The 21021-nt window shown below is 34.8% G+C and overlaps 2 protein-coding genes across 2 annotated transcripts; one reads left to right on the forward strand and one right to left on the reverse strand.

The window, feature by feature from the left end:
- Positions 1-2058: 2058 nt before the first annotated feature.
- On the reverse strand, positions 2059-6113 carry LOC132758829 (ATP synthase subunit g, mitochondrial-like). The gene is made up of 3 exons (XM_060750532.1): positions 6065-6113; positions 2999-3111; positions 2059-2467 (listed from the first exon to the last, which is right to left on the reverse strand). Exons 1-3 carry the CDS (start codon positions 6111-6113, stop codon positions 2294-2296), a joined length of 336 nt encoding a protein of 111 aa, XP_060606515.1. The 3' UTR covers positions 2059-2293.
- Positions 6114-9077: 2964 nt separating this feature from the next.
- LOC132758803 (uncharacterized) lies at positions 9078-20973 on the forward strand. Its single transcript, XM_060750503.1, has 6 exons — positions 9078-10857; positions 11539-11798; positions 12499-12629; positions 18465-18553; positions 20013-20261; positions 20835-20973. The coding sequence occupies exons 1-6, from the start codon at positions 9240-9242 to the stop codon at positions 20852-20854; spliced, it is 2367 nt and encodes a 788-aa protein (XP_060606486.1). The 5' UTR covers positions 9078-9239; the 3' UTR covers positions 20855-20973.
- The last annotated feature ends 48 nt before the right edge of the window (positions 20974-21021 follow it).

Consider the following 21021-nt stretch of genomic DNA (forward strand, 5'->3'; position numbering starts at 1 on the left):
CTGCACCACAGTGAAGTAATACGTATGTAGCGTGAATAAAAACAAATATATTGTAATTCTAAAATTTTGAGAATTTTCATTTCGTAATTTGTAATCCTTATTAAATTTCGAGGTATTTTGTTCACGATAAACCTGTTGTTAAACACTGATGAAAATAATTTAGCGAAAATCTTCTCGCCAAAACAGTCAGACATGTATATATTCCATTACTCGACAGTCTGATTTATTTGTGTACTATGCTCTGGAGTATTCGGGTAATCGACATAGCTAAAAATAGCGTTTTCATTAAGCTTTACGGAAATAGTCGAACATTTTCATTGGGTAAAAAAGATATTCATCCGAAAATTTGTGATTTGTAAAACCTCATATTTCTATTGACTAATGTAAACTTTAAATGCACTGTAATTCGTTTAATGCCTACATTAAAAATTATTCTTTCTTTTAAATTGCTGGTTTTTAAGCAGTTTTGAGTGAGAACCTCTTTGCGTTGTTAGGTCTGTGAGGAAATTTTGTGTTAGACCGTGGATGTTAGCTATGTATTTACTGATCTTGCGATCAGAAAATACAAAAACTTAGCAAGCACGCAACCAACGAATCAACATGCAAATGGTTAACGGGTGTGTTTTTAATTTAAGTCACTATTTACATAATAAATCATTGAAACAGTTTAAAATTTCAGCATAATAAACATTGCAAAAACTTAAGATGTTTTTTTGTCGGACACGACATGTAGTAATCATCTAGTTCCATACAAATGTGAGTTTGTGGTGAAATTCTATCTTTTTATAACATTTTATTTCAAAAACACCCCAACTACAACTATGTGAGGGAAAGTAGATTTAAACCTTAAATTGTCACCAGTATACCACAAGCCCAGTATATACATCTGTGCATTTTGATATTTATGTAAGGTATATTGGCTGCCATTTCCAACAAACACCTTTGAAGTTTCTGTATTTTCTGATCTAAAGCTAAACTGCAGATCCCCATCTGCTTACTTGTTTTTTCAGCATAAATTACCAGGCAGTGGCCTAGTAGTAAAAGTTTCTGCCTCTCAACTTAAGAATGGTTGGTTTTATTGTACGACATTGGTACTGGTTAGATACTAGAGACATTCTTTGAGCTACATGCTTTCTTTATATACCAATTACATGTTGAATGAAATTATCTTGGACTTACTGGATTCACATTTATTGCTGTGGTTACAAGTGACACTTATAAAATTTACATGTGCAAAACATTGTCAACTACAAGGGTTTTTGTCACAAAAACATATGTCTCCCAAATCTATGTATGGTCACTTATCAGGAGTCGTGTGAAGTTTCATTGAAATCCCACCGGCAGCTTGACTTGTGAAAGCACAACAAAAAATTTCTATTTTTAGCTCTGGCGGCCATTTTGTGCAGCGAAGGGGAATGTGCCTGTAATGTGCACAACTAGAGACAGTACTGATCACTCCTGTAAAGTTTGGTTGAAATCCCACCAGTAGTTTGACCTGTGAAGGCTGGACAAGCTGAATACAGACAGATGGACAGAAGGCAACACGTCTCCTAAAATTTTGGGAGACATAATCAGGGTCGCCTGATTCAGAGTATTAAGCTCTACCTTTCGAGCTAACCGGACGGCTATTAAAGTGAGTCTTATTCAACAGTTTCTTGTTTACAGCACTGAAAACATTAGCCCCCCCCTTTCCTATTCATTGTTTGGTCCACTGCTTACAAAGTTACACAAACTAAAACCATTGTGTTCTTTTGTGTAAACCAGGTCAGACAGTGACTATGTATTAATTAGATTTTGTCCATTTGCATTAAACTGTTAACACTGGAAATGTTGGACAGTCCATTTGCTTGTAGTGTTGGATCAGAAGAAGAAATATTGCAGGGAGTTTGCTGCTGGTCTTGTGAAATACACTTTTACTATAAAATAGAATTTAAAAATGGTCTGTGTGTCCTCAAATCATTCTGTTCCAAAAGCAACATTGCCTGACAGGACTTAAATTCTACAACAAAGTTTAAACATACAAATACCTCATAAACAAAATATATCAAACACATAATACTAGTTGTTTTTAAATTTATTTACTTACACAAAAGAATTCAAATCATCACTAAATTTGTCTATGAAACAAGCAAGTCAATAAATTTCAACATCTGAATTCTTTTTTACCATAAAAAACAATACTAATCAATTTAACCTTTTCACTTTTCCCTTTTTATCCTTTAAAAGTATTTCTTGCTGTCAAAATTCCTGAAATGTTTAGTTTAAATAATGATCACTGGAACTATATATAATGTTATGTGTAAGAGATTTCTTTATGTACTGCATTAGGAACCTTCACTGGGTAACCAACATATGATCTCTTGCCTATACACTCTCCAACGAAAAACCATAATATCACCTCAAACATTACAACTGTGTTTAGTGTTGCTTGCTGAAAATAAAAAAACATATATACATGTTTGTTTGTTTTGGGTTTTTACGTCACATCGACACAGTATAGGTCATATCACGACGTTCCAGCTTTACTGGTGGAGGAAGACCTCAGGTGCCCTTCCGTGCATTATTTCAGACACGAACGGGCACCTGTGTAGAACCACCGACGTTCCGTAAGCTAGCTGGATGGCTTCCTCACATGAAAGAATCCAAAGTCCCTGTTGGGATTTGAACCCACAGTGTTGAGGGGCAAGTGGTTTGAAGTAAACAACCTTAACTGCTCAGCCACGGACGCCCCTCTAAGTACATGTATAACAGTATTTAAACTACTTTAAATATAGTAATTTAACATGCATGAACTCTTTAAAGTCACCTTAGAAACATTTAAGTTATATATCATAATCTCATCTGGATATGAATTATTCTAGATGTGTCCCATTTTGTAGTCTGAGCAACTAAATTTCACCTTAAATTAAAATGATAATAAGATAAATATTTATGCAATAATAAATCAACATACAATACTGTGAGGTCTTTCCACCTCCTTTTTTTGCCTTTCCAATCAAACTTGCAAACTCCCCAAATGCCTTTCAACTTCAGCAGGTGTTGGGGGTGCCAGTTCTACAACAGCATATTTCTTTACAATTGGCCACTTCTTTCCCATATAGTTTGAAGTCCCTGTTAAAAAAATTATAGGTTTTTTATTTGCAAATATAATGTACATTTGTGTAATATTCAGAGTAATAACAGGTTTAGAGTTTTTCTATTAAGGGTAACATATGGAGTTTAGATAAAAACAATATTATTCAATTGAAATATTTTCTCTAAAACACTAAACACGCTGTAAGTATCTTTTTGTATGTGTGAATCTGCATGCAAGAAATAACTTAAGTACATCTGATTCTGAACTTCAGTCAGACTGTCAGATTGTAAATTAATCCTTTTTCTACAAATTCACATACTTTCATTGATCAATAAAACTTTAAAATATCCATATGAACATGGAGCTAAATATATTTTTAAATGTCTGAAAATATTTGTGACTTAACTTTTTACAGGCTGGTCAAAATGCCCGATCGGGCATATGTCAATCATAAAATATCATATTTATAGAAAAGAAATTAAGATATTTCTTTTAATCTTTGTTTGTTTATGAGAATAATATGTGAAATAAACAGAAAGAAAAATATTTGCCTACTGTCACTTTTGTGAAAATTATTTCCTCTTTATCATGTTTTTATAACACATAATTTTTGAAGTCCTTAAAAAGTATGTTACACATGCAAAGTGTTACACAAAATAGGTTAAACTAGAAATGTGTCCATAGGACACGGGTGCCCCCACCGCACCACTGTTCTGTCAATCTTATGACTCTAGGTCGAATATTTTTTGAAAACTAAAAATCTTTTCCTAAGTAAAGGGCAAGAACTTTACAAATACTGAATAAATTCACAAGCAAACCCCAAGGTGCATAAGTACACATGCTGACCAACATTCTTGTTAACTTTCAGGCCTACAAAATAAATACTTTTTGAGCTATGCATGAACAAGTTGAAAATTGTAAATTTATACTACTGTAAGTCAAGGGCAATAACTGAAAAAAAACTGGAAAAAATCCACATGCAAAGTCCCAGGTTCATAGCTTCACAGTGATGTGAATCATTATTCCTGTAATTTAGTGATGTTGATCATTATTCCTGTAAAGTTGGTTGATTCTAACTCAAGCACTCGAGGAACAAATAACAACATAATGAAACAGTTTTTACTAAGTCAAGGGAAATAACTCTACAAATACTGGATAAATCCACAAGCAAAACCCCAGGTGCAAAACTAAATATGCTGAGCAACCTTCCCGTAAGGTTAAATGACTCTATGTCAAATCCTTTTTGAGTTACATGTGACACAAGTTGAAAATTGCAAAAAATTTCTAAGTCAAGGGCAATAACTCTAAAAATACTAAAAATATCCAGACGAAAATACCCAGGTGCACAACTACACATGCTCATCAATATTCCTGTAAAGTTTCATGACTCTATGTCAAATCCTTTTGAGTTACATGCGACACAAGTTGAAAATTGCAAAATTTTACTAAGTCAAGGGCAATAACTCTAAAAATACTAAAAATATCCAGACGAAAATACCCAGGTGCACAACTACACATGCTGATCAACATTCCTGTAAAGTTTCATGACTCTAGGTCAAATCCTTTTTGAGTTACATGCGACACAAGTTGAAAATTGCAAAATTTTACTAAGTCAAGGACAATAACTCTAAAAATACTAAAAATATCCAGAGGAAAATACCCAGGTGCACAATTTCACATGCTGATCAACATTCCTGTAAAGTTTCATGACTCTTGGTCAAATACTTTTTGAGTTACATGCTACACAAAAGAGAACGGACGGACGGAAGGACGGACAAGGGTAAATCTAAATGCCCGCCACTAAAGTGGGGGCACAATAACTTTTTCTTGATCTAATTCATTGCGCCAACACCTGTCAGCATACATTTCATTCAGTTTTCAGAGAAAACTTAAAAGTATAATGTTCAGTGTCAAAGAATTCAATGTCAAAATATAAATGCCAGAAACTGAATATTTAATCTAAAAAAATAGAATAAAGGTACTGGCCAATAATCTAGAGCATAATGAAGTTGTTGGAAACATTTGTATTTAGAATTTTACATAACAATATAATTTTTATGAACTTCAAATATTTTGTTTCTAGAAAATGGGGAAATGGGAAATAATTCTTAGAAAGTGTTTTGGACACTGAACCTTGCATGCCTACTCATATTACAAATGTCCCTGTCTGAGTTTGGAATGGTGATAAGATGAATTGGACATAGAACTTTCTAATTCTGAAAGTAAAGTTTCTATCAATTTAGACATATAACTTGTTTTAACAATGACAGGCACAAAGTTTTAGAATTAAAGATAACCAAAGTATTTTTATTTTGATTAATATCAATTATCATAATAAATCTTTACTTTATTGAGACTTGATGGTATACGGTATTTTTTTCATATATGTAAAAATTGTTTTAAAACCAGTTTTATCGTTGTAGTAGATGTAAATAATAAAATATTTTGATAGAGTGTTTACAGGGATGTATCACATTGGGGGGCAGGATCTGACCCCAAGAGTTTGTGATTCTATGTCTTAAACCTGATTGAGCTAGCATTTTTAGCTGGCACAAATGTCCCAGATATAAGACAAAAGTATTAACATGAAAATGTGAAACAACAAATGTAAGGATCAAAATACAATAAATTCATAAAAGTAATCATTACCAGTAGTAATAATATAATTATGGGCCGAGTACGTACCGGGCCGAGATGACTCGGAGCCGAGTTAACCCGGATTCCTAAAAACGACTTGGCCAGAAAATACAAGCAAAAGACACACTTTAACTTGTAGAAAGCTATTTTCAATGGCAAGTCCCTAAAACTCCCTTACTAAAGTGGTTCACATTAGGTCAAGGCGACAAATCGGTCTCCTAAAATAACTTTATCGGAATTCTTACCCCACCCACTTGTAGTACATTGACCTTGGTTGCCAATACCGCACGAGAATGCGACATTCATAAATAATGTATTGTTTTATTGTACAAAACATTAAGTAACACATACTTGACACGCCATTTGACATTCGCACAGCCATACGCCCCACAAAGGCCATGTTTTAGCTATTTTGTTGCTGTGCTTGATCCACAAATTTGTTCGGCAGCACCTTTCCGGCCTTCTACGTTATCGGCGAGGTGTTCCGAATGAAATTTATAACGATTCGTCCCACCGACACTTCGCATGGTAACGACTCGGCCTATGTTCTGTTTATGCATACTTAAAGAAGTTCGTATATTAAATTGGTTTAATTTTGGAACATGATATCGGTGCCCATGATAACGAATTAAATAGGAAAAAATCGGATTAGACAAGTAATATCATCGGGAACAAGACACTTCACTCATCCCTCAAGGCACTTTATTATTTGAACTCGCGCTCAGGCACTCCATCCCTCAAATTTTGAGGACAATTCATCCCACAAGAAACTTCACGACCTAAAATCAGTAAAACGCTTCATGCATCCATCACTAATGTAAGGGAAGGACCCTAAATTTTTGTCCAACCCTTTTGTCTGTAGATTATATTTATGCTTAACATAATATGATGTTAGATGTGTAAATTTATCATGTACAAAATATACAATAAAATTGTCACAGGGTAGAATAATTAACTTCAATTCATGGCGTAGGTTCGCAAAAATGTAATGAAGATAATACGAAGAAAAAGCCTGAATATATAAATGTATTATTATAATACAAGCTTATTAAAAATACATAAATATACAACATGCAATTGAGCGATGCAAATAATAATCAATTTTTAATTAAAGTAATGAAATGTAAATAATCTTACCACTGCGGCTCAATGAAGAAAGAAAATAACTTAGTAATAAGATATTTCCAAACAAATTCTATTAGATAAACATAAGAATAAATAGAATTTGCAAAATAAATACATTCAATATATCTATACTCGTAAGAGAATAAAGATAAAGTGACATAGAGAAGGAAAGTCTGCGGGAATTGGAAGAAAGGAAATGTAGCGTATTTTAATAGACCTGTTAAAATCGATTAATTCTTGTGAGTGATAAATTAAATATTAAATATTGATATTTCTGTCTTGGTTTTTTCTCTTTTAAATCTTAAATGAACAATAATTTTAAAAACCAATGTAAAACTTTCTCTCAAATCTCTTTCATACGATTGGACATACAAAAACAGTTCACAAAATTGCTCGAGAGACAGACATACACGACAATCGACGCATGCGCGGACATTAAGTATACTTTTCCCGCGTCTAAAAGACGAATAGGGCCCGGCAAAATGAACAATTAATATAATCGTGACAAAATATTGTTAAACTAAAATGTATTTTCATGTTTCTTCACCATGCTTTTCTGTGAGTAGTTCATATAGTGAAGGGAAGTGAAGTGAGTAAAAACAGGGAAATTATACTTCTGTCTTCTTTTCGGATCTGTCTCAAAGTAATGCAGGGGTTGTCACGATGGAGAAGAACAAATTAAACAGATTTATGTGTACTTATTGCAGGACTATCAACGTTAAATAGCCAGATCATGAGAAAATGAACGAAATTAAGACATTTCTACCCTAAATTTTGGTTCAACGATAAAATCTAAATAATTTTCAAATTCAAATGAATGTTTAAATAAAGAATATGTATATAATCTAAACGAGTTATCAATTGGAGAATACCAACTTTGATAGAATATGACTAAAATTCGTTGTTTAATAATACTAAATCTAAATGCACAGTAAACTGATTTTCCCACATAAAAAAACAAGCAGTCTGCCCTAAATTAAAATAGTCTTAATAGTATATGCCCATTCTATGTTTGGACCGACATGATGTCCCCACATATCTGCAGCATAATTTAATGTTGGTAAAACAAGCTATCAAATAAGCTTATCATTTGGGAATCTGGAAATTTCAACTGGTTACATACAATAAATAAACTATGTAACGAATAAGACGCATGTTGCGCACTATATCTTTCAGTGCTGTTCTAGTCTCCATTTCTAAAAAGATTCACACCTAAATATTTAAAAGATTCTACAATTTCAATTCTAGTGTTATACAAAAAAAAAACAACATAAGATGTATGTCTACCATTTTCAAAAATCATAACTTTTGCTTTAGACACTTTTAATTTCAGATTCCACATTTCTTCTATTTGGCCCTTTTCAACTTGGGTGGTTCCACTATTCCTACTTAAATACTGTATAATCACCCTTAAGATATGTTGTCTGCTTTATAAATTTGTCTTTTGACGTCTTGTCTGTGATATACAGGTTTCAGAACCCCAGATCCCCTTTCAAAATTCCATTTTATTTAGTTCCGCCGATTGTTTTCTGTTTAAGACACACGCATTCTTTTATTTGGGGACCATACGCCGCTTTACATGGAATTGAACTACTGTGTCACAGTGAAGTTTCCAAGATAACCACCGTATGAACACATCTGCGGATGTTTCTAAATCCAAAATTTCATTATTTTCGTGTTTAAATGTTGAATTTTGCTTAAGCCGGTGCTAGGAGGTATGGACGGTGACTTGCGCTTCTCAGTACCGTCCATGAACAGGCTTAATCAAACTGACCCTGCAACATTTTCAAAATTGCCGTGCCGGGTATTCTTTAGGGATTCTGTCTTTCTCTATTTTTTATCTATTATCTTAAATGCAGAAGAATACCTATTCATTAATTAAAAGATAATTTATTAAGTGGGAAACAACCACACCTTTCGTCTTTAGATTCAACATAATCAACTCTACAACTCTAAACATTATATATGATGAAAAATTTACATGTAGAGTAAAATATCAGACACATAAATATATTTTGAATTAGATCTGGGTTGTTTTTCTCTTCTTTTAGTTAGAAAATAATTATTTTTCTAATATGGATTAAATTTCTACTTATCCCAGTAAAAGTAAGGAACTTTTTTTTCTATTTTTTATATAAATTTTTACTACCTTATTGAACACGCATTTGCGGTATATCCATGTAACAGTCAACAAAATTTAATTTGTCATTTTGTATAGTAGGGGAAATATAAACAGGCCTTTGGGCATTTTACACATGCTACAAAAACGAGGAAATTGACTTGAAAGGTGTGTTTTATTGAAGCTCAATTATCGATTTTGATTAATAACTTTACGATTGTTATTGTTAGACACTTTTGTATACCAGAGTATTTAACATTGGATTATAAGGAAGAAATAAAAATGAAATTTAATAGAAATTGCCTATTTTGTGTAATTTTAATCTTGACAATTTCCTTCAGTGAAGCTAGACATCTTAAGGGGAAAATATCGGATGCTGCCACGAGAATATCACAATCTTTAAATCAACAAAGTATTATGCAATCCGGAAATGATAATTCTGTATTAAAAAGGAACAGTAATTCAGTCGTCGCAATATCACAAAATGACAGAAACAACAAAACAAAGATGTCGTCGAAACCACAGCTTGGAGAATTTAAATCAATACCAAACATACTGCATGAACACTCCGAACAGCAAGATCGCGAGACAACTTTGTTAACTAAGAAACAAAGCGATCTAACCAAGGGTGGAACGGATTCTTTTGTCTCCAGTAACATTATTCAACATGTGAACCAGCATCATCCAAACGCAAGCAAAACAATAACAAATGCTATTGCTGTAAAAGAAAGAAATGGGGATAATACAAAAAGTATTGAATTTGAATCTAATACAAGCACAAACTCTCTTCGAAATAATGAGCATCATGATTTGCACAAAGATAATAATATCAAACCAGGAGCAAAGACTCTAGGTTCAAGTGTTCAGTCTGTTTCGGAAAACGATGCTGTAGTTGTAGCTAAAGACGATTCAAAAAATCGTCTAAGACCAACAGTTACTGTTTTTATCGAGGAGAAAAATCCGAACGGCCACACTCAAAGAGTCATTGCAAGCAGTGGAGATGGTGTCATAAAGAGTAAAACTGTGCATGTCAACGATGAAACGTTAGATTCCAATGGAAGTGAAAGAGTTTCTCCTAATGATATACTTAACACTGCTGATTCATCAAATAAATTAGAAAACAATGAGGTATCCCCTAATGTGATACTGAATAATGATGCCACAACTAACATAATAGAGCACAGTGATGTCCAAGCTGATGTAATAGGACAAAGCGATGTCCCATCGAACCATATAGAACACAGTGGTGTCCCAGTTAATGGAGTAGAACACATCGATGTCCAAGCTAATGGAGTAGAACACAGCGTATTTCCATCTAATGTTATAGAACACAGTGATGTCCCAGCTAATGAAGTAGAAAGTAACGAAGTCCCAGCTAATGTTGATGAACACAGTGATGACCTAACTGGTGTTGATGATGTTTTAGAAAAGGAAATCAAGCATACCGATAGCTTATCTGTTGATAAAGAACACAGCGATGTCTCAGCTAATTTACTTGTTACAGGAACCAATGTAGATTCAGCTAACATTATTGAAGACGGTGAAATTTCAGCTAATGCAGTTAATATCAATAAAGTTTCATCTGATATAAAAGTACACGATAAAGACTCGTCTAGTGATAGAGAAAATAATGAAATTTCTTCTGACAAAATAAATAACAATGAAGTCCATGCTGATCAAATGAAAACTAACGAAGTGCTGCACGAAAACACGTTAAGGGAGGAGGATACAGGACATAAAGCTATGACAAGGAATGAAGCGATAAGTGAAAATTATGATTCGAAGATAACCCCCACAATGGCAGTTTTGGATAACGCACATGACAATAAAATGCCTTTGAAAAACATAGTGGAACCAGCAGAAGCTAATGCTGACAATCTGCACAATGTTGACACTACAGGTACCAGTATATGTATCACTAGTTGACTTTTTCTGGCTGTATTAATAACAGTATTTTGTTTATTTTCTTATACTGTAAAAGTATGTTATTGATTTTGTATACATACATACATACATACATACATACATACATACATACATACATACATACATACATACATACATACATACATACATACATACATACATACATACATACATACATACATACATACATACATACATACATACATACATACATACATACATACATACATACATACATACATACATACATACATACATACATACATACATACATACATACATACATACATACATACATACATACATACATACATACATACATACATACATACATACATACATACATACATACATACATACATACATACATACATACATACATACATACATACATACATACATACATACATACATACATACATACATACATACATACATACATACATACATACATACATACATACATTTGGAGAAAATAAGATGCAAATATTTTTCACAAACCATACATACATACATATATACATACATACGTACGTACATACAAACACGCACGCATGCATGCATGCACGCACGCACGCACGCACGCACGCACATACATACATACAAAACACATGTGCTTTCTTTAATTCACAAATAATTTTCGTTATGTTTTCAGGCAACGCTGTCAGACATATTTCAATACCTGAAACGACAGTGATAACAACAGAATCACCAACAGTAATGGCAACAACGTGGAGTAGATCTACAAAGATGACAACTCCTACAACACCTAAAATTGTGAACAAGAACCGGCCCACAGCTGCAGCGCCTACAGTGCGAAGACCAGAGGACGTAACACCGCTTGATATTTTTACTTCTGATATAAAATATCAGAGGTTCCCTAGGCCAATGAGTCTAACAACTTTAAAGAACAAGGTAATTGAATAATAGGCACCTCTTTATTTAGAAACAGGACCATGATCTCTCTTTAGTTTAGTTTAAACAAAATTATTCTAGCTCGATTGCAAAACAATTTCTTGCAACTTATATTAATCACTTTCGTACTGGTGGCATATGAAGAAACGTGGATGTAGCCCGAGTAGGGCTCGAACTCATGATCCCTGGGTTGAGCGGCAGACACCTTAACCACGAGGCAACCGCTCCCCTCGTGGTCTCTCTTTCGACTCTGTTCATGGTTGTAAAAACTTCATGGCACGAATGATTATATTCACTGTTTGTAAAATTTAAACAACTTTTGTAAACTCCTTACCTTCTAGAAGTGACTGCTCTCAGATATAATAGCGTCATGCAGGAAAGTAGATGATTCGTCCGTGGAAAAAAATAACTTATATTCTTTTTAAGCTCTAATTGCTTTTTGCATGGAAATAAATTCCATACAATACCTTTCACAAAATGATAGATTGTATTACTTCATAATAATATATTTTCTCATGAAATGATTTTTGCTTTCAGTGTTAGTTATTGACTCATTCATAGATGAAAGTTAGTGTTGTTATATTTTGCTGGTCATTGATTCCAGCACTTGAAAAGTGTTGAAAAGTGAGTATCGCTCATGCCAGTATTCTTATTCATAACAAATGTCTGAATCATCTTTTTTTATTAATCATTAAAACAGGTGCTTGGTAAACCGTTAAAGAAGCTGTACATTCTGGAGGAGTCGGAGAAGAAGTTGTTCCAACACGTGCGTCAGCTGGAGGCAATATATACAATAGAGGACGGAGAACTTTATGTTTCTTTTCTGTTTCGGTAAGACATTACTCCATTACTCAGATCGTGAATTCTTTTTATATAGTTTTTCATGTTCTACATTTTAAATTTGGTGATTTAAAGCATGTAAGGGATATCATATTGAAATGAAGAGCAACTTAAATCATCATGATTATGATATACCATCAATCTTTCTTACGAGTATAAAGCTACAATGAAATTTGTTTTCATAAACTTTATATAATGTTGTTCCTAACGGCTGACTCGCAACAGAGTTATCATAAAGAATTATCTCTTATTATACATACGTAAACAGAACATAATATGCTGTTATTTGAAGAAGGGATTTCAATAAGGGACTGTGGCGCCGTTATATGTCGCAACGCCGCTTAATGTCGCACTTGCCGCTAAATGTCGCACCATTGACGCTAAATGTCGCAACCGCCGCTAAATGTCGCAAAATCATTTGCCGTTAAATGTCGCAATGTTAACGTTTAATGTCGCACGAATTTCCCTTACCGTTAAATGTCGCAACACTACCGTTAAATGTCGCAAGATGTAAATTCGTGTTAAAATCATGTTTAAAGTAGAATTATATTACTTTTTAACATTCTCTTTGTAATTGCCATTACACAAAAATTATCTTTGTCTTACTTGCTTTTTTTAGCGAACATAAATATCGAGGTTTTAAGCTACTATATAATGTAATCTTTAGGCTAGAAAGGATAATTGATACTTAATTCTCAATAGATAAGTATTTTTCTCTCGTTCAACATTTTCATTTGTAACCCTGATTGACAACAGATTAAACTTTAAGGTATTATGGTATTGTCACTCTCAGAATTTGGTTTAAGTAATTTCATTTATTTTCTCAGAAGCAACAGAATTTACTTTAAACGTGGTTTAGTTGTTCACTATGATCATATGATGCAATATCAAAAGGGCAGATAATCCTAGTTATATTTTTGCAAAGTTATTCCCCTTATTTTTCTAAGATGTTTTCGCCCTGATTAACCTTTTGGTTACGGCTTATTTAAAACATATTCACTTTAAACTTGAAATATATGAAAGTACTAATGCATTTCTAAAGGACAGATGACCCTAAAAGGTACTTTTTCTAAAATATCTCCCTTTTTATATTTTCAAAAAAGAAACATCACAAATATTCACTTCAAACGTGAAATATTGATTGTATATCAAGGCAATTTTTTTATTTCAACAGTAACGGCAATTACGTGAAAAAACACGGTCAATACGAAAATCAAAAAAAAATATGAGCGCTGTCACGACAAAACCAACATAATGGGTTTGCGACCAGCATGGATACAGACTAGCCTGCGCATCCGCATTGTCAAACTGATAGCGAACAGCATGGGTCCTGGTCAGACTGCGCAGATGCGCAGGCTGGTCTGGATTCATGCTGATCGCAAACCCATTATGTTGGTTTTGTCGTGACACGGCTCATATCATGTAGTACTCCTTGGTCATGTAGTATTCGATCCGCAGTCGGGTGCTAGATATGAGCGAATTTTACGATTATATGCACCGGAATTTTTGTAAGCAGCCAGCCCGCATAGAGCGCGAGACTTGTAACCTCGACCTTGTTGGTTCTATTCCCGGGCTGGCCAACTCAAATTACTGATCAGTCTTTCGGATGATACTTTATGTACCGTGTATGGGTGCTAAAACAACTTGGCACGTTAAAGAAGGGGAAGCTTCTGGAATCGGGGCATATCTTTCTATATCTGTAATTGCGCTATCCTCCAAAATATAAAATGACGTGTACTCTTCTGGAGGACTCGCCCATATGGTCAACCGGTGGGGAGTATAAATAAACGCAAATTCACACATATTGTAACGACGTTGGTAGAACGTCATATAATGAGCGATATGCGAAAACTAAAGGTGATTGATTCCCATATAGGATAGTATCCCATATATAAAGGGCATAAACCACTCTCGGTGGTGAGCTAGCTTTTCACCAACAGGGTTTGTGTGCCTTAAAAACGTTACAATATTAAGCAGATGTCAAAGTTTAAATAAGTACACAAGATTTAGTACATTTTACGATTTGTCAAACACTATTTACGCTTTGACATTGTTGCAAGTGATATTTTACTCGCCAAATCGCTTTATCCTATGAAAGATTCTCAGTAAATACCATATAATAAGAATACAAATAATTGATTAAGCTCATATTGGCCTTGCTGTTTGGCTGAAGACAGCTAGCCGTTTTGGCCAGAGAATTTAGGCTTTTTATATCATTGCTTTGCTGTAATGAAAATCTTAATCTGTAACGCTTCATGATAAATATTTCATTGAAATTAAATCTGACATTTTTCGAAAAACACAAGACATGAATTATACTCGTACATATGTAACGACGATATTGGTTAGATATCTGTAACCACTTTTATGTTCGTTCTAAAATGCACATGTCGACTACGTCATAGTGAAGTTCAAATGACCATAAATACAAACATACGCACAATAGTGTATTTATTTTAAGATAATTTTAAGAACTTTATTTTTCAAAACAAAAACAAATGGAACAGATGTGTAAAGAAAACATCTTGCAAGTTATCTACCTTCAAAATATGAAAAACATTTGTCAATAAATAAAGGCTGTAAAAGTGTAGAAATCTATTTTAGAACTGGTGACCTTGACCCAACTGAACCATAACTCCATCCAAAGGAGAAGACCTCAATTCCATGTTCCTACCAAATATAAAAGACATCTTTCAAAAGAATAATGTTAAAACACCTGTAAACATGTAAAAATCTATTTTGGCATTGGTGACTTTGGCCTTTACCCACAGGACCCCCAATTAAACCCAAAGCAAGAGGACCCCCCTTGGCATGTTTGTATTAAACATGAAATACATAATCTTAACAATAAAAGCTTAATGAGCAAAAATGTTATAAAAAATTCACACCAGTGACCTTGACACTAGAGACCCTTTACTCCATAAAAAATACACGGCCATTAATGGTTTTCACCTACCAGATATGGAAGATATCATTAAATAATTTTTTAAGATAAATCCAACTTACCGGAATAGGTTAACCATACAAGGTCCTATTTTCAAAGTGAAAAAAAAGGAATATAACTTGGGAAAATGGATGGCAATCATGAACTTTTTCTAAATAAGTAAGCTTTAGGCTATAAGACTACAAAGTTAAGTGCCCTCAAGGTAAAGGCGTTTTTTTTCTCCATAATCATGCATGTGTATGTGCTTTTGCACGACCTTTCATAGTGATTTTACTGTATTTTAAATTGTTTCCATATTTATAATATAAGTTTCTAACTTTAAGCTACTAGGCTGCCGACTCTAAGCTGTTAGATTGCCAACTTCAGGTTGCAAAGCTGGCATCGATAGGCTGTTAGGATGTTAGGCGACTTCCTCAGGATACTAGGCTACCAACGTTAGGTTAACAGGGCGTTAGGCAAACTCTTAAGGTCCAGGTCGTCAGCAATTTAGGCTTCCTCTTCCGACAGCGAGTCAATTTGCCTCCTCAGTCAACTAGGCCATCAGACTGCCACCTCAGGCAGCCTGTCTCCTCTGCCATTTTACAGACACAATTGTACTAAACTATTTACAGAACAATGTCAATTTTGCAGTTTCATTCAAATAGTAGACAATTGTATCAATATGTACAATGTACATGTACTTGTATAAGATCAGCTAAAAATCGAACGCAAATCAATATACATTTATTTACAAGATGAGTCTTATCGCCGCCTAAATTGTAGCGCAGTTCCATATATAATAAATTCACTCGCTTTCAAATTGAGTAGGCAGATTTAATTAATATGATCCAACAATAAAACTTGAGTTCAACATAAAATTACATCTTGCGACATTTAACGGTAGTGTTGCGACATTTAACGGTAAGGGAAATTCGTGCGACATTTAACGTTAACATTGCGACATTTAACGTCAAATGATTTTGCGATATTTAGCGGCGGTTGCGACATTTAGCGTCAATGGTGCGACATTTAGCGGCAAGTGCGACATTTAGCGGCGTTGCGACATATAACGGCGCCACAGGGACCGACAGTTAAGCAAAGAGTTCGTCATTCTTTGAAATAAAATATAAATATATTATTCATACGACCATTTTGGAAGCATTCTTTTTCAAAATTTAAACAATAATTGTATGAAATCCAGGCAAAAGCCTATAACGAAATTAGAATACTAACATAGATCAGATGGGGCTCTTAAAGCTACAGTCTCACTTACATCCCGGCAGAGCCCCGGCAGAGCCCCGGCAGAGCCCCGGTAGACGTCCGGGGTGATCCGGGAACGACCGGGGTACGACCGGGAACAACCGGGGTACATCCGTAACTCTGCCGGCAACGTCCTGGATGATCCGGGATGATCCGGGAACATCCGGCATTCGACCCAGGATGGAATAAAATATTTAATATCACCGGGGTGTTCCGGGATGATCCGGGAAGGTATAGCTTTGCCGGCTTCATCCTTTGCTCTGCTGGGAACGACCGGGGTTATACCGGGAAAGCACCGTAGCTCTGCCGGCACAAACCGGGGATGATCCAGGGTATGATATAGCCGGTAGAGCTACAATAGTGCTACGGTAGAGCCCCGGTATATGCCGTCAGAGCCCCGGTAACTACAGGCAGAGCCCCGGAGGATAAAGGTAGAGCTACGGTTGATCCCGGTAGAGCCCCGGCAAAGCCCGGATCATTTCAAAAGAATAACGACAATTTGCGATGATTGTACTTGTTTGTATTAAAAGTCTTCCCATTTCCCTTCTATCCAGTATGGCATAAGGATTTTTCAGAAAATCATCATGAATTACTATTCTGGAACAATAGATATTATATTAAATAAAAATTATGTATCAATGTTATCATTTTCGGGCGTTTTCAATCCACCGGGGTTCTACCGGGGCTCTGCCTGGATCGTCCTGGGCTCTGCCGGGGCTCTGCCGGGGCTCTGCCGGGGCTCTGCCTGGATCGACCTGGGCTCTGTCTGGGTCAACCGGGGCTCTTCCGGCGTCATCCGGGAACAACTGGAGAAGCACCGGCATGAACCGTAGCTTCACCTGGGCTCTGCCTGGATGATCCGGAGCGCATCCTGGGTGGTTAGTAGGGAACTACCGTAGTGCTGCCGGTGTAAGTGTGACCGCAACAATAATTTCATCCCGGATCGTCCCGGATCATCCCGGTAACTTACCGGGATGGTCCTGGGCTCTGCCGGGAGTAAGTGAGACCGAGGCTTAAATCAGAAAGATAAACAAAACAATAAAATAGACTAAAAATGAATTGAAAATCGTAATCTTAAGATATTTTGCGCACATGTTATTGGTCTAGACCTACATCAAATGGAACATTAATCTCGATTAAAAATATTTCCAGTCCGTCGTGTAAAAACACAACGGAGTCCCTTTTAATGCAGAATTTTATAAGCAAGTAAATATAATTCATGCGCTTTGTCTAAATCCTTTTCTGTGACAATGCCAATGTATGTTGACTGATTTTATAAGACAGTTCCATTGGCGCGATTTGGGTGGTTACGGTCGTTGATTTAAAAAAAACAATTGCCCCTCATCGCAGTTGGTTTGAATCCCGACAGGGATTTTGCATTCTTTCATGTGAGGAAGTTATCTAGCTAGCTTACATAACCTTGGTTGTTCATCTCAGGTGCCCGTTCATGCCCGAAATAATGCAAGGGAGAGCACCTGAGATCTTCATCCGCCAGTAAAGCTGAGAAGTCGCCATATGACCTATAATGTGTTGGTGCGACTTAAAACCCAACTAAAAATAAATACTAGAGAAAATAAAAGGAAACGAAAACTTGAAACAGCACATTTGGATAAATCATTTCTTTTACTTCTTTATTTTCATAGATTTATATACTCAAGAAAATGCCAAGAAATCAAGAAATTTAAAATGGGAAATCTTGTTGGAAACACAGATATTGCAATGTTTGAAAAAGGTAAACCAAGCATTTATTACACGGATATATATCCAGTCTTCGTTTTTGAATTTGAAAAATGAACATGTCAAGCTATTAATGAATACATAAATGTTTTTATCTTATAAATTTTATTTCTGAAAGAATATATAAGATGCTGCAAAATGTAGAAATGATTGTTCAAACAACACATAGACGCTTGAATTTTTCAATCAATTTCCTGATACAATGAGTTTGTCCGGTGGATTTGCTTTTTTTTAATTGGAACAATCCATTCTTATATGTAATCATATATCTATATAGGTTGTTCAATATAAAATGCGAAATTTAACTAGACTACATGTATATACACAAAAAAGAATTTGGTCAGACTGTACTTTACCTGAATGTTTGGTAGGCAAACACATTGTTTATGATCCGAATAAAATATTGAAATATTTAATAGATTTATATGGTGGCATATTTCTGCCACCAGATAACCTGATAACTATCTAGTTAGTTATCAGGTTAACTAGTTGCGTAACTACTTAACCTCTTAATTAACTAGTTAGGTATCAGGTTAACTAGTTACGTAACTAGTTAACCTCTTAATTAACTAGTTAGGTATCAGGTTAACTAGTTACCTAACTAGTTAACCTCTTAATTAACTAGTTAGGTATCAGGCTATCTGGTGGCAGAAATATGCCACCATAGATTTATTATAATGTTACTGTTATTTAATATATTAAACACATTTAAATGTTTAGTACGTCCTCTTTACAAATGGAAAATTCATAGAGCGATAGTTTCAAGGTGGCGCGATAGCTCAGTTGGTTAGACCACTGACTGTCACTCCTGAGGTTCCGGGTTCGATCCTGGGTAACACCCTTGGGATTTTTCAGAGACACTTTCAGTGTTTCCCACCTACCTAGAGGTTTACTGGTAAGAAACCCAGGTAATCCTCGCATGTATCAGTGCTATACACTGGGCATGTAAAAGAACCAGGGGGTCTTTTCAATAAGAGCTAGGGATTGGTTCCCGGACTCCATTGTATCTCATAGCTGTCTCTAGAGTCTGGTGAGGTAAGGATCCTACTGGAAATAAGTGCTTGCACTTTCGTAGGTTATCCTTGACCGCCCGGTCTAAAGAAAATCAATATCGATCAATCAATCAATAGTATATTCGTGTGTTATAGTTCTTTAAACCTGCTGCTACCCATGCGACCGGTGCAGACTGCAGACCAATATCATCTGGCACATTAATTGGGTCTGAGCATGGTCTGTACTGTTCGCTATTCAGTTAGTAAACATTTTGAAATTTAACCAGAAATGTTGTCCAGATTGAAAGATATACGTGTTCATTTAAGATATACAGTATAGCGGAAAAAGTACTTTATTTGATTTATATCTATTATTACATTCTGTATTTCTATATAAAATGTGATGGGTTACATGAATTGAAAATTAAAACATTAATTATGATACTTTTTTGTATTACACAGAAATGGATGATGGGAAAACGGAGCGTATAATGTTTTTCTCAGAGCGCCCTGAAGACTATGTATTCTTTATGTCCTGCACGGATATGAAGACGTCACCATACGCGTGTAGAGATTCTTATTATGTCACATTAGATACAACACATGACCCACCAAATCAGTTTCCGTGGGCCGATGCAGCAAATGAACTAGAGTCCAAACTTAGCATAACTTTTGAGGATCCGAGATTTATTTTCAACTTCGTACTCTTGCGTAAGTTTTTTTTTCATTGTATGTTAATCAATTTGTGAAACGTCTGTGTAATAGATGGAAATTATGTTGCATACATAGATTTTAACTTCTTGTTTGTATTTTCTATGCAATACTTTTGCAGAAACTTGTATTCTGGAACCATTTTGGAAGAAAAAACTGTGTTACTAACGTCTCAACCACATGAAACTGCATGTCCTTGCCTTTCACAATGCTCTGTGATTTTGTTTCCATTATTCATAATTTTCGTTATATGTAAGCGTTATCAGCTAAATCTAAATTGTATTTCAACATAAACTAGTATGGAAATGATTTTAATGATATTTACCTTCTATGATAAAAGAAATCAACAAAGCTTAGAAAAATCCTAATCAAATATTGCTATATACAGAATCCTGTTTTAATTGTTTGAGGAAGTTTCTGAAATATATTTTACATTTATAAGATATATCTATGGTACTTTATACACGTGCTTACATTTTGTTGACAACTTTGTGAAAGGCTTTAAAATACAACGATGCTATTTGTTTGCTGTAATTGCACTGTTAGATTCATATTTCTTTAATTTTATTGCAGCTTGTGCTAGAAGGTCATGATGGAGCTGACAAACTGAGATAATAATGATGCCAAATGTTCTCTGGAACAAATTTGAGAACTCATGTGTACATGTAAAATCTGTGATGAATAATATATCTAATGTAACTGATGAATCAGAGAAATACGACAATAGTATTTAGGGTTATGTAATAAAAACAGATCATCT

Source organism: Ruditapes philippinarum, unplaced genomic scaffold (assembly GCF_026571515.1).
Source record: "Ruditapes philippinarum isolate M1 unplaced genomic scaffold, ASM2657151v2 ctg300_1_1_1_1, whole genome shotgun sequence".
Taxonomy (NCBI): Eukaryota; Metazoa; Mollusca; class Bivalvia; order Venerida; family Veneridae; genus Ruditapes; species Ruditapes philippinarum.